This window comes from Coniosporium apollinis (genome assembly GCF_000281105.1).
Source record: "Coniosporium apollinis CBS 100218 chromosome Unknown supercont1.26, whole genome shotgun sequence".
In the NCBI taxonomy this organism is placed as follows: Eukaryota; Fungi; Ascomycota; class Dothideomycetes; genus Coniosporium; species Coniosporium apollinis.
In genome coordinates, this window is record NW_006913288.1 from 261,936 (window position 1) to 276,657 (window position 14,722).

Here is a 14,722-nt window from a genome sequence, read left to right on the forward strand (position 1 = left end):
CCATGAGTCCTGTTTAACCGTGAAATTGGTATAGAAGAAGCTAGAGCAAAGATGGTGCAACTCATTTTTTAGATGGCCCTTGCTCCCTAAGGATTCAGCACTTCTGAGCAAGCCGACCGGCGCTTGCGCTTGTCTTTACTCTTGCAACTCCTTGCCTGTTACGTTTGCACTTACGCTTGCGCTTGCAGTCCCTATTATCCGCGCAACACTACACATGTCCGTACTCCCAACTGCAACAACAGGCGCCATATTCTCGCCCCAGTGGTTGCAATAGCTTCTGAGCCGACATCAATCATTGCAGAGACCGACAGACGAACATGCACTTGCTTGCGTCTACACGTGTAGCTACAACTCTAGGCGCCCACGAAGATGGAGCTCGAAGTCAACATAAAAGAGCTCAATTTTCGCTCTCTACAGTCAACGAACAGATCTCAAACCAGACACTGATACCATACTATCACAAAACCTGGCTTCGTACTTCCTTGAAACCTTTCTTTGACTTTCGATCTACGCAAAATGACCGATCAGAAAGAAGTCTTCATCATTGGTGGCGGAGTTTCAGGACTCGGCATGGCAGTCCAACTTCGACGACGCCTGGGACATCAGAACTTCACCATCTTCGAGAAATCGGACAATATTGGCGGAACTTGGTGGCACAACAGGTATCCGGCCTGCGCTTGCGACATCCCTAGCCATTTCTACTCCTACAGCTTCCACCTCAAACCAGATTGGACCACCACGTATCCTGGTCGTGATGAGCTGCATGACTGTGAGTTGAAACCAAACGACTCTCTGCCACATTTTCGTATCCTCCGTCGATTGTCTGGCTCCTCCCAAGCTTGCTCTTTGGCTAATCTGAGGCAGATTTCATGTCTGTTGCAGAGAAATACGACGTCATCCGTCGTTGCAAATTCAATCAGATGTGCCTGCGGATGATCTGGAACCAGTCCCGATCTCTGTGGGAATGCACGTTTCAGGACACGGTCACTGGCGAGCTCACGATCCGCGAAGCGGCTGTTGTTGTTAGCGCAGTCGGCACTCTAGATCGGCCGTACATCCCTGAGATTCCAGGCGCTGCTCTCTTCAAAGGCGCTGCGTTCCACAGTGCCCGGTGGGATTCGTCGGTGAAGATGGAGGGAAAGAAGGTCGTAGTCATGGGTAATGGGGCGTCCGCGACTCAATTCGTCCCTAAGTTGGTCGAGGAGGTTGGTCCCAAGGGTCAAGTGACACAGCTTGTAAAGGGTGCACACTGGTGGATCAAGAGAGTATGTGGCACTTTTTTGGATTTGGTTGCGCCAACACTGACACAGTCGATAGGGCAATCCGCGGTACTCAGAGTCCTTCAAGCTGGCAATGAAGTACATACCGTTTGCCGCGAGGATCTACCGAGTTTTCCTTGCTTGGGAGTTGGAGTCAACCTTTTATTCCTTCTTCATGACGCCTAACGGTGCTGCTATGAGGAATAAGATCCGAGAGGCAACCGCCGGGTATATCGAGAAAGAGGCACCAGCTGAGTACCGAGACATCCTGAAGCCGGACTACGAACCTGGCTGCAAAAGACGTGTCAACACGCTGGACTATTTGAAGAAATTGCACGCGCCAAATATGCATCTTGTCAAAGATCGAGCCATTCGGATCAATGAGCATGAGATCGAGACGGAAAGCGGCCAAGTCTATGCTGCGGATGTGATCATCTACGCAACCGGCTTCTTGACACAAAGATGGCTTTTCCCTATGGAGGTTCGTGGCATCGACGGCAAGGATCTGCAGGCGGCATGGGATCTTGCAGGCGGCGCTGAAGCCTACAAAGGAACCGTCATAACAGACTTCCCCAACTTCTTCATCCTGTACGGCCCTAATGCCGCCACTGGACAGCACTCCGTAATCTTCCACTCGGAATGCCAGATCAACTACTCCTGCCGCTTACTCCGACCAATCCTGAAACAAAAGGCAAAGTCCATCATGGTGAAGCCTGAGGCCCAGAAGCGTGACTTGACCTGGGTGCACGGCAAGCTCCAGGGTCTTGTCTTCAACAGTGGCTGCCAGAGTTGGTGGATGGATCCTGTTACGAAGAAGAACACATTTATCTATCCGGATCCTATGTTCAAATACTGGTTGCGGACGATCTTTCCAATTTGGTCGGATTTTGATATCGCTCAGGATGGCCGCCCGGCCAAGACGACCGCTTCGAGCAGGTTCATTAGCATCCTTCTGCTTACTCTCCTCGGCGCCGCCGCTATGCTGGTGATGAACCTCAAGGTGGAACACTTGGCTACTGGCTCGATTGCGAATGTGTTCGTGCCGACGAGACACTCATTGGTTACCTGGAACTGAGTTGCGGATGAGATTGATGCGGGAAACTCACGGATAGTACGAAGTGATTTATCTGGTACTAGAATTGGACGGCTGGAAACTACAGCGTGCAAGCACATACTATAGTAGTCGAGCCAGACGTATTGCGCGAAGGGTTTCTTTTTTGGTTGACAGCGTAAAGAGCAATCAAGAGACATTCATGTCTGAGCAGCCCGTAGGAATGCATGCTGATTCGATGCTACTTCTCTCTAACTATCAGCACATGAACCCGACGGTGCGATTTGATTGTTGGAGGCCGTAGAGACCTTCTCATGTGCCGAAGCTGCGATAACGTGATAGCAAGACGCGGCATTGAGCCAAGGCTCGGACGAAGTACGAAGGAAAGGGTATGTATTGAAGAAGCGGCGGCCGCTTGACCACCCTCTAATACCATTAACAAACGCCAACAAACGGTCTGTACAATTTATACCTAGGCCTTCTATTGACTGAAAATGTATTTAACGAGCCAGTCCACCTCAACAAGCATTGGATTACTGTGTTGAGGGGCCTTGTGGTTGTGCGCCGTCAAGCGGCCGCTTCCTCAGTAGATACCCCATCCTTCGTAGTCGTCACCGGAATTCAGCCGCAAATTCGTATGAGAGGATGCGGCAACGGCTACTTGGCCTGAGCCTTGGGCACATGTTTTAGGAGCTTGAGTGAAGACCCGGTGAAGTAAAGCATCAAGCTATGGATTCCATAAGTAATTTACCAAGTTGCGCGAAGACGGGTTAAGCTCAGCCACAGCGTGCGATGGAACCTCGGTACAGCCAACTCGGCTGGAGACCGTTCCCCTGCGCTAATCCTGACACTCCTGGCAATTCGAAATAGCAACAACATCCCGGCACGCCTGACCCTTTTGCGCGACTCGTCTTTGCACTGTCCATGAAGGATATCCTAGACAAGTCTGAGCCCGAGGGAAGAGAAGCTGAAGAGGCGAAATGGACGGTCTTGCCATGTAGCTACAGCTCCTGCGGTTGCCATATCCGAGTATCGTCGAGCCATTTCTGTGCCGGCAATTGCTGTGCCGTACGAGGACGCTAGCAAGTCGCTTGCTAGACTAACATCTCTCAGGATCTTGGCTGCCTCCTGAAATTATCCGTTAAGGCTTCGACCACTCCGAAGTTGGAAGAGTGCCCGGAAGGCGGCAATCCCCTGACCATCTCCCGTCATGCCCGGGAGCAGCCACGAGCTTGGCTCATGGCTCTAAAAAGGATACCCCCAATGACGGGAAGGCATCCCCAGAGCCGCCGTCAGGAACAGGAAAGGCTCGACACGAGGAGAATCCATCACCATCTGCTCGGCGTCTCATGGTAGCGAGGGCGTCAATTACGAGCTCACCATGGGCCCACTTGTCATGGACTGTCCTCCTTGGCCGCCGTGGCTGCGCTGAAGGATTCTGGTAGTCTGGTCTGCAAGGCAGTCATCACACCTCAGGGTGTAACTAAGGCCGTGGTGAGATTACATCTATGGTTTATTCCCCCGTTCTCTCTTTTCCTTCTCACGTCCAGCTTCAGTCATCTTCCACCGAGACTGCTCTCCACCCTTGCAAACGTTTGTTTGCGTCCTTTCGTTGAGTATCACTACCACGATCTTTACGGGCTCCGCCCATCCACTTTCACTGTGACGATCTTTAGTATTCTTTAGTTGTCTCTAATCATAATGCGTTCCACATCCTCCTTCCGCACCGTGGCTGCGGCTGCGGCAGTCATTGCTCCTCTTGCATCCGCTACGGCTTTCAATGCCGCCTCTACAACAAATGTCGCCATGTACTGGGGTCAAGGTGCCTACCAGGCCCAACTGATCGAGACGTGCAAGAACCCTAGTATAGACATTGTCAATCTTGCCTTCTTGAACGTGTTCCCAGACCAAGGACCGGGGAGCTACCCAGGTTCAAACTTCGGCAATGCCTGCGGGGAGGAGATGTACGAGGTTGATGGTGTCAAGACCCTTCTGCGGAAGAACTGCCCGTCGATTGGACCAGATATCAAGGCGTGTCAGGAAGTTTACGGGAAGAAGGTCCTGCTCTCCCTCGGTGGCGGTTGGCCTACCGACTACTACCTCAAGAGCGCCGACAGCGCGAGGGATTTCGCTGAGTTCGTCTGGGCAGCTTTCGGCCCCGTAACCGATTCCGACCTCGTTCCCCGACCCTTTGGTGACGCTGTGGTGGATGGTTTCGACTTTGACATTGAATCCTACATGGACTCGAAACCCACGGGCGATGCAGGCGAAGAAGTTACCAACTATCAGTCCCAACACTATGCCGACATGGTCAACCACTTGAAGAATGACTGCTTTCCTCGTGATGGCAACAAGCAGTACTATATCTCTGGCGCCCCTCAGTGTGTTACTCCGGATTCTCATCTTGCTGATGCGATTGCGAACTCACCTTTCGACTTCCTATTCGTCCAGTTCTATAACACGCCGCAGTGCTCTGCTCGTGCTGGATACAACCACATGTCCGGAGGGCAGTTCGACATTAGCTTCGATGACTGGGTAAACAAGGTGGCTTCTGGCAACTCCAACCGCCGTATCTACCTCGGGCTGGTGAGTTGAACCTTGTTGTGAGAGAGATTGCTCGGAGCTAATGTTTCCCAGCCTGCCTCAACCGCCGGACTCCCGCCTGGGTCCAACCCAGATTACTACCTCACACCCTGCGAGGCCAGTAAGCTGATCGAAAAGTACATGAAGCTATATCCTGAGGCCTTTGGCGGTGTCATGCTCTGGGAGGCCCAAGCGAACATCAACAACGTGATCGAGGGCAAGGACTACGCGACGTGGATGAAAGAGACCTTGAACACTTGCCAGGCCGGCTCCGCTCTCTCGTTCCCGGAGACGTGCTCTGCGGCTTCGACAACCTCCAGCGTTGCTTCCTCTACTTCTTCTGCGACCGCAACCTCCGATGTCGCTTCTACGACTGCTTCAGTCACCCCCACAGCCACTGCTGTTTCGGAAGACGGTGCTTGTGGTGCACAAAACGGACGCACTTGTGCCGGATCTGAGTTCGGCGACTGTTGCAGCGAGTACGGATATTGTGGCTCCCAGGAGATCTACTGCGGCACTGGCTGCAACCCACTCTACGGCAAGTGCGGTATGAGCTCGTCGTCCAGCAGTGTGGAGTCCACCGCGACATCCAGCGACGCTTCCTCTACGTCTTCCGCTACTACGACATCCGACGTCGCTTCCTCTACTTCGTCAGCCACCCCCACAGCCTCCGCTGTCTCAGAGGATGGCATGTGTGGTGTTCAGAACGGCCGGACTTGCCTCGGGTCGGAATTCGGTGACTGTTGCAGCGAGTATGGATACTGCGGCTCTCAAGAATTGTGGTGCGGCACTGGCTGCAACCCGCTCTATGGAAAGTGCGGTATGAGCTCCACAACCGCCAGCTCCGAAAGTGCATCGAGCACCGCCAGCAGCTCTGCCTCGTCCAGCTACTCGGATGTCATGTCCTCTTCTGAGAGCAGCTCCTCGCACATCACCACCACTTCCTCCAGCGGGTCCCACAGCTCCCAGATGACTCATGACACGAGCAGCAGCATGGTGTCATCGACTGGCTATCCTTCGCACCCTACGGATTATCCGTCTCATCCCACTGGGGGCTCGTCTGACTCCGGCAGCACTTCTTCTGAAGTTTCATCTGCACCTTACGGCAATGCGACGACTTCCTCTGAGGGCCACGAGACAAGCTATTACGCATACCCCACCGCAGGCTCTTCATCGGTTTCGAGCAGTGCTTCCTCTGAGGGATCTTCTATGCCTTATGATGGCGCAACGACGTCTGCAACTGAGTCTTCCCATGGAACGGGATACCCGTCGTACCCCACTGCTGGCTCATCGTCTGTACATGGTGTCTCCAGCGAGGTTTCGTCTGCGCCTTACGGTAACGGAACGTCTTCCTACCCTGAGAGCTACCCGACTGCAGGATCCTCTGCACCTGGTTATCCATCAGGCCCTGGAAGCTCCCATTACGGCCCCATCACCACGTCGCCAACAACTTCTGCACCCGCGGCGCCTTATACGCCGACATCTTCAGAGGTCACCACAACCGTCATCACGAGTAAGTTCGTATCCTGACTGCTAATGTTCCGTACTTACCAAATTCACTAGCTTCGTACGTGGACATTTGCCCTACTGGCTTCACGACCGTTGTCACCACCTACACAACCACGGTGTGCCCGACCACCGCCTCCAGCGCCACGTCCAGTGGAGCTGTGCCGGATGGTTGGTCGACGACTGTCACTGTCTGCGATGTCTGCGGTCCTGAGCCGACCACTGTCACTCTGACTAGGCCAGCTCCTCCGACGACAACACCGGTTGATCCAGTCCACGGTGCCTCTTCTACTATTACCCAGATGACGACATCCACCGTGTACACGACCAAGGTTATTACCGTTACTGCTTGCCCTGCGAACATGCCGAACTGCCCAGCGGGATCCGAGACCACTCAGACGATAACCTCAAGCGTTGCGCTCTACACCACCGTCTGCCCAGTCTCCTCCACCCATGCGGCTGCCAGCTCCTCAATGCCGCATCCTCCCGCCATCAGCTCCGCTGCGCCGTCGCATCCAGCGCCCAACACCTCGGCTTACGCTCCATCGAGCTCGGCTTATGCTCCGTCTAATTCACCTTCTGCGCCATCCAACTCGCCTTCCGTTCCAGCGCAGCCAGGCATCGAGACTAAGACGACGACCATCTCCCAGGTTACATCCTACGTGACACGGGTAATGACGGTCCACGACGCCTCTTCCTCCCCAGCTGCTCCAGTTGGCGGCTCCTCATCGGCGCCCGCGTACCCAGATAAGCCAGGCCACGGATCCGCCTCGGCCGTGACCCCCATCCCAGTGACAAGCACACAAGTCCGTACCATGATGGTCTCGGTCGTGCCGGTCCCGGCAAGCGAGTACTACGCCAAGAATGGCACAGCTGCGCCGACTGGAAAGGGCGCATATGGTGCCGGCTTCCATGAGATGCCAGCTGGCACAGGTACCGGAATGTCTGCAGTCGGCACCGCGACGAGGCATGCGTCGCCGGCGCAGTTTACGGGTGCGGCGAGCAGGGCAGGCATGGGCATGGGTGTAGGTGTGGTTGCGGCCGTTGCTGGTCTGTTCATGTTGTGAAGTCTATAGTGGAGCAGAGTGTTTGGCAGGTCGTGTCAAGTTATCACTGTCAATTGCTATGTAGAGTCGTATAGAGTGTAATATGATGAGTGTGTATCTGATCTTGACTGCACTGCACGTGATCGCACAGTCCTCCCGGCACAAAACTAAACATTTGACAGCCAGATTGAGCCATGGTACAATCCCACCCATGTAAATCTCGCCGTTATACACCTAATACATGTGCGGTCAAGTTCGGTGGCCTCGCTTGTTGGCCGTTGAAGGTTTCTCCCAGGCAAATGCCATCTACGAACAATGATTGGCCGTGAGGGTTTGGTCCTGTGAGCGAGGAATGCTCCACCGGATTGCACGTCTCAGTCGCCCACCTTCTCTGCCCTTTTCTTTCTCTCTTTACCTTCGACTCCTCCGGCAAACTACGCGTATCATGTACTATGCAGGTCTACCATTACGCTTGCGCAATGGCGAGCAAGACGGAGCGGATTATGGCGAAACGCTGCACAGGGAAGATGACGACAGCGGGGGGCTGGTGCATGTACGGATGCGCTGGCCTCGCAACGAGCAAATCCACCAGTCCTTTCCGTGCAGCAGCACCCTCTCAGTCGCTACCTACTGAACTCGCCTGACCGCTATCGTCTTGTCCTTGACGCATAGAAGCTGTGGAAACCGGCTTTTTAACCCAACGAGAGAGGACGGCCTTGCGCTGGACTGGCGTGAAGCCTCAGGCGTTCTGACAGCCGAGAGCCCAGGACAGCTCTCTCCTCCGCTGGCTGTCGCATTTCCTACAGCACCGTTTCGCACGCTGACATGTTCCTTCTACGCGGTCAATTGGACTTGCGCCGTTCTTTCCCTCCTTCTGAGCTGCCTTTCGCGCTGCCGAAGCCTGGCGTTGCGCTCAGAGCTGTCAGCGGCTAGCCGGACCTGGGGCTCGCAGCTGCTTTTCACGGACCACAACTGTTTGCCAAAATCGCCGTCGCAGAGCCATTGACGCGCGACATCGAGGCCTAAGGCGCACTTTTTTTTCAAACCATTTCGGCGCACTCAGTCCGATCACCCATCGAAGAAGAGAGAATCCGGCATGAGCGGTGTGCTGGCCGCGAATCCTGTCATTTTCTGACTTGGTGGTGAGTTGGTGGTTTTTGACATGGAGCTCGCTTCGCGCCCCCAGCCTCACATTTCCGCCGTCTCAACACCACTGGCCCGACCACCCCATTTCCCCAGCCTTCCCTCTGACGCAGCGCCATTGCTATTCCGTAACTATGGCTTCTGCTCCCTTGTTCTTCACTTCACTAACAACCTCGCTCCAGGCTTCCCGCATTCCAGGGACCCCTCCCGACATTATCACGCGGAGCTGCCACCATCAAACGGGCAACAGCTAAGGCTTGCCATTGTCTTGAGCAGCTACTGCCACTACATGTCCTTGGAACGATAGATCCTTTAGGGTCGCATCCATACCTCTGGCTTCTTCGTCGAAGGTCGCAAACGTGTTCCGATCAGGTCCATCAGCGCCTCACGATCCCCACGAAGCCAACGTCTACGAGCCATATACGACTTCACTACAGCAACGCCAGCAGCAGGCACAGCAATTCCACAGCGCACAAGCACGTTCCCGTCCGTCAAGTTCCTCCGGTAGCGCTCCGCATACGTTACGCCGCACCCCGAACTTTGAAGATCGAAACAGAGGACGGCCTAGAGCTTCCTCTCTCGACGACGCGCAGCGCCCTCAGCAGAGTGTTCGTTTCGCCGACGACACACAAAGGTCAGGGGAAGCTTCGGCTGGAAACCAACCTCATCGGTACGACGCACAAGATCCTCGCGCGCCTCACCCTGCCCTTCGCATCTCCCGTCGCACTGCCTCTGCCATCCTATACGCGCTCGAAGAGGCGATCCGCACGCCCTATCCTTTCACGCCAGATCTTGCCGAGGAGAACGCGTCCATGTCAGATTTGCTTGGTGGGCCTACTGGAAACGGCCGTGCTACAAATGGCGGCTCTCGTGCCGCCCAAGGGCCGGTTCCAGTACCTCAGCCAGCTCCGCCGCCTGGTGTCCGGACTCCACGAGACATCATGAACCAGAGACGCGAACGCGAACAGGCTAGAAAACAACAGAAAGAAGCCGAGGCAGCTGCCGCCAGAATAGCCGAGGAACAAGCGCGGGCACAATCTCAGGCTGACGAACGGAGAAAGAGCGCGGAGAGACGAGCTGCTGCTGCTGCTGCTGGCGTTGCTGGCCAGTCGAGAGATTCGGGGGGTTACAGGAGACCAATGGACACTGCCGGGGGCAGAACTTCAGGAGACAGCGGGTATGGCGGATACACTACGGCGCCCGCGCAAGGACCAGGTATTGCTGGCGGGTATGACGGACCAGGGAACCTTCCGCCCGCAGCTTCTCGACCTCCAGATTTGGGCGCGGGAACTCGGCCGCGGGCGTCGACGCATTCACAGGCCCAACCTCAAGCAGTTCCGGCCTCACCAGCTGCGCCACAAACAACAGGCAGGCGTGCTGTATCTCAACCCCAACAACAGACACATGCGAGGCAGGCTTCGGGGACAGGTGGTACCTCGCAACAAGCCCGCGCCGGACCATCAGCTGTGCCGTCTTCGTCTGCGCAACCTGGTGCAGGTGCTCCCCCGACAGCCGATGGAGCTGGCGCGCGAAGCACGGCGTCCTCGTTCCCTCATGCCTTTGAACGGTGGGAGACTCTTTCGTCGCACTGGGAAGGACTCACCTCCTACTGGATCCGCCGCCTCGAACAAAACACGGAAGAGGTCAGGCGCGAGCCCTTGGCTCAACAGATGTCTCGACAAATCACTGACCTATCGGCTGCTGGAGCAAACCTGTTTCATGCCGTCGTTGAGCTTCAACGGCTTCGCGCTTCGTCTGAGCGCAAGTTCCAGCGTTGGTTCTTCGAAACGAGACAGGAGCAGGAGCGCGCTCAAGAGACGATTGCTCAACTAGAGAGTCAGCTTCAGGCCGAGCGTGCAGCGAAGCAGGAGGCGGAACAGAAAGCGTCGCGCTCTGACAACGGTAGGCGGAACTCAGATAAATTGCTCGCCGAGCTTAAGCGGGAGCTACAGATATCGCGCGAGGAGGCGCGACGGGCATGGGAAGAGCTCGGACGCCGGGAACAGGAGGAGCGAGATCGCACCATGTCACTTAGGGAGGGCCAGCCGACGTGGGTCGGAGGGGTCCAAGTTTTCCCGTCCGCAGGCGGCATGGCAAGCAGGCACGGCAGCGTGTCGCAGCGGCCCACGACCCGCGAAGGTCCATATCAGACCGGAGGCCCCCAGCAAAGCACCCCGGGAGGCCCACAAGGCACGTCGGAACAGGGCTACTCCTACGAAGAAGGCGCGTCACCCACAGACACCGATCCCTTTACCGAGAGCGCCCAGCAGCGCAGCCAACTCCGCCACGAGCCAGATATCTCCTCCCTCAATGTCAGCACCTACGCACCCCACGGCATCCACCCAACGAGCAGCAACGCAAGCTCTGGCTCCACCGCCCGCCCCACGACAGGCAACCTACCGCCCCAGCAGCAGTCACAAGCATCCGCTGGCGCCTCAATCGCCACATCATCCCAACGCGCCGCACCTTCGTTCCCCGCACCCACCACCTCCAGCGCCCAGCACACCCCAACCACACCCACAGCCCAGCAATTTTACCAGCACACCGGCACATTCTTGCACACCGGCGCCGGCCCTCCGTCCCCGCCCGCTCCCCACGAAGAACGCGACGAGTCCGGCTCCTACGTTATGAGCAACGATGAAGACATCGTCTCGCAAGGCGAGGACGAGGACGAATGGCTCTACGACCGCCAGGGCAACCCCGTGCTCGACGACCACGGAAACCGCGTTCCGTACTCCCCAGCTGCGGCGGCGGCGGTAGGGCGTATGCGTGGCACGGGTCGCAGTGAGGCCGAGAGTGACGAGTACGACGTCCAGTCCGACCTCGCGCGGGAAGCGGAACTACGGCAGCATTACGGCGGCGTTCCGGCGACGATGCCGAGCTCTTCGGCGGCGTACACACAAGCAGGTGCATACACCCAAGCGGGCGCGTACTCGCAGCCTGGTGCCGCGTACGCACAGCCGACGTCTGGCGCACCGGGTTATGGTGCGGGATACGGGCCGCCGGATTATAGCGGCAGTGGGTATGGGGATGAGTGGAGCAGTATTCAGAGACATCATCATCCGACTAGGTTGAGTGATGTGCTAGAGGAAGATGAGCGGAGTCGGACGAGTCCGAGTCGGGCGAGTCAAACTAGTAGGGGGATGGAATGGCGGTGAGGGTGAGTTTCTCCGTTGGCTCTGGTGAGCTTTCTTTTGATTGGGTTTGGGGAATGGGGGAACGGTTTAGGATGGGATGGGCCGGTGGATAACAAAAGGTGTATAATCCTGTACTGGGCTTGCTAGCGTTTTAGCGCTGGCGTTCTCTGGGTCACTGGACTGCTTGCTTGCTCGGTCATTTATATATCGGAGTCTCTCTTTCACTTCTTGGAACATATTCGGCTGACCTTCCAACCTGGCCTGGCAAAACGGGGCGGGAGTTGGCGCGGAAAGCTGCATATATTACCAAGTGGTTATGTCGCTTTTTCTCTTCTCTCTCTGCAAAAGCTTTATATCCACCTTGTTCCCGTCAGGGTATTTGGGCTTCGCTTGGGCTTGCGGCGGCCACGTTTTCTTTGCATACAGGGGTTGTGCTCCGAAGCTAGGGAGCGCTGTAATCAATGGAGTAGAGGTGGGACGTGGAGAGTTCTCAGCAGTATATACATGCGCTTTCGAACATGCTGCAAACCATATTTACCGGCTTCTCTACCCGTTTGCTACTTCTCTCATCGAGCGTTATGCCTGGTCCACCTCGAAGTCTGAGTTCTTTTTAGCGCGTCTCTGAGAACTTCAGTCGCTTGCTTGACACTGCTTGATTGTCGACGCTTCGGATGGTCGACGCTTCGAGTCATCACGCTCATATCCGTAATTCCCCATGGTGAGCGTCGACGCTATCGCGGCAGCTTTGATACTCGCTCATCCCGCTATTCACTACGACTATCACTGCTTTCTTCTACTTCTCGATGCTCCAGCGTTGTCCTCACTTCCCTCGTACTTTCTAACTCTACTAACCCCCTTAAGCCCCCTTCCGGGTTTCCTGCTCTCCCCTTCCGATCGCCTCGTTTTAACCAGCTCTTCATCGTTCTCTCCCATGTTAACGTCATTGACGTCGTTGTTTCCCTCACCATCATCTTCCTCATCATCACCTTCCTCCTCCTCCTCCTCCTCCTCCTCATCCTCATCCTCAGTTTCTTCAGTTTCCCTTCCCATCTCCCTCAACCCCTTAATCTCCTCTCTCAAGTCTGCAATCTGCCCAAACGTGGCCTTCTGCACCCTCTGCAGCGCCCTCAGCTGCTTCTTAAGCCGCATGTTCTCGTCCGCTAGCTTCGTATCCCCCGACGCTCTTCCCTCCGTATCGTCCAGCGCCATGAAATCCGCCTCACCCGCATTCCCAGCCGCGCCGTTGGCAGCCGCGCCAGATCCGGAGCCGGCAGACTGGCTTCCGCCCCACTCCGCGAGCTCCGCAATGCCTTCCTCGAGCAGCGCGGCTGGGAACGAGGTATGCGTGAGCGCTTCCTCGAAGGAAGTCTTCCGCCTCTTGCTGCCTCTTGCGCCAAACCAGGCCTCCAAGTCTCCCTCAGCCGAGCAATGGGGCGTCGGAAGCGTGGAAACAAACTGCGTCGTAAACGTATAATTCCCCGGCACCTGCGGTCCACCACTGCCCCCCGACTCAAGTTTCGGCTTCACAACATTATGCATCCTGAAGCCCGGCTCTTCCACCTCCCGTCCAGCCACTGCCGGCCACCCTGTCACAGGCAAGAACCGCAGATTCGTCACCGGTCCCGGCAACGTGGCTACCACACTCCTAAACACCGCGCGCCCAGTGTCCCAGGCGCCGATTTTCCCGCTCTCGTGCCCAGACAGCAGCGTCGAGCCGTCCCAGCTCAGCGCGACGCAGTGCGCCGCCCCCAAGTCTTGATTCTCCGCGTGCCAGCGTGTCGAGAGGGGCGGTTGCACGGGCGCTACAGCCGCGTCGGCGTCGCGTAGGGTGTCGATGGCCGGGTACGCCTGTCCCGCACCCGGGGGGAAGAATTCGACGACTTGGACGCTGCCGTCCGCGTACCCCGCGTAAAACGCTATGTCCGTCGCATCGAGGAACAGCGCGAGTGGCGGGGCGCCTAAGAGATACGTCCTCAGCTGGGTGCCGGTGTGGTAGTCCCAGACAATGGCCGTAGAGTCTGCGGATGCGGAGATGGCGATGTTGACGGGGGTGGATGAGTGGCCTATGGCGAGAGCTGTGATGGCGCCGCGGTGCGAGGAGAGGGTGTGCAGGGGTGTGCGCTGGGAGGAGGGCGTCGTGAAGGAGAGGAGCGAGGGCAGGGACCAGACGTGGATGTTTGAGTCTGCGGAACCGGAGAGGAGGAAAGACGATGTCGGGTCGATGGCGAGGGATGTGACGGGCTGGAGGTGTGATTGGGGGGTTGTGATTTGGCGGCCGGTGCATGTCTAGTTTATATAGTAATCAGTACAATGTCTTACTGCTTCAAGGCGGGAAGCATACGTACCTCCCACAAAATTATCCTCCCACCCTCCGTACCAAGCACAAGAACGGTATCATGACACGCAAGCGCCAGACTGTGTATCCGCTCCGGAAAAGGCACAATCGCCTCCTGGTTTCCCTTCTCCCTGCTATACACATGCACGACAGCCTTCTCGGCTTGCGCCGCGAAAATGTGCGATGCGCTCACGGCGAGGCAGTTGGCCGGCGTTGCGCTCTTCTTGAATACGGCTCGCTGCGCCGCCAGCGGCTGGAACTCGTGGAGGAAGATGGCGGCATCTTTGGTATGTGCTGAGGTGTTGGGAGTTTTCGCGGCGGTGGAGATGGAGGCTATGAAGGTTTCGGTGAGCATGCTGCGAATGGGCTGCGGGTCTGGTGGTGTGGTGGAGGCTCTAATTGACCGGAGAGGGCTCGTCAGTGGTCTTTGCGAAGCTCCAATGACTAAGAATATCACCGAAGGAGCTTCGGACTGCTATGGATGGCCTGTCGTGTTGTGGTAGTAAGGACATCTACACTGTTTGGACATGCGATGCGGCTTTCGTCACCTTGAACTTTTTCGCGATTCCGCTCACCGCCCGCAGCCTCAACACCATGCCAAGCATCTCAAGTCCGCCTTATCACCGACCTCAATCCTACCCACGCTCACCATCTCACCAATG

The 14,722-nt window shown here is 56.6% G+C and overlaps 3 protein-coding genes across 3 annotated transcripts; 2 read left to right on the forward strand and 1 right to left on the reverse strand.

The window, feature by feature from the left end:
• Positions 1–516: 516 nt before the first annotated feature.
• Positions 517–2,334, forward strand: W97_05679 (uncharacterized protein; the record flags this gene model as incomplete). The annotated part of the gene is made up of 3 exons (XM_007783413.1): positions 517–769; positions 865–1,265; positions 1,318–2,334. 3 exons carry the CDS (start codon positions 517–519, stop codon positions 2,332–2,334), a joined length of 1,671 nt encoding a protein of 556 aa, XP_007781603.1.
• Positions 2,335–4,011: 1,677 nt separating this feature from the next.
• On the forward strand, positions 4,012–11,746 carry W97_05680 (uncharacterized protein; the record flags this gene model as incomplete). The annotated part of the gene is made up of 4 exons (XM_007783414.1): positions 4,012–4,896; positions 4,948–6,406; positions 6,457–7,424; positions 8,939–11,746. 4 exons carry the CDS (start codon positions 4,012–4,014, stop codon positions 11,744–11,746), a joined length of 6,120 nt encoding a protein of 2,039 aa, XP_007781604.1.
• A 759-nt stretch (positions 11,747–12,505) lies between these two features.
• W97_05681 (uncharacterized protein) lies at positions 12,506–14,415 on the reverse strand (the record flags this gene model as incomplete). Its single annotated transcript, XM_007783415.1, has 2 exons — positions 12,506–14,011; positions 14,071–14,415. 2 exons carry the CDS (start codon positions 14,413–14,415, stop codon positions 12,506–12,508), a joined length of 1,851 nt encoding a protein of 616 aa, XP_007781605.1.
• Positions 14,416–14,722: the final 307 nt, after the last annotated feature.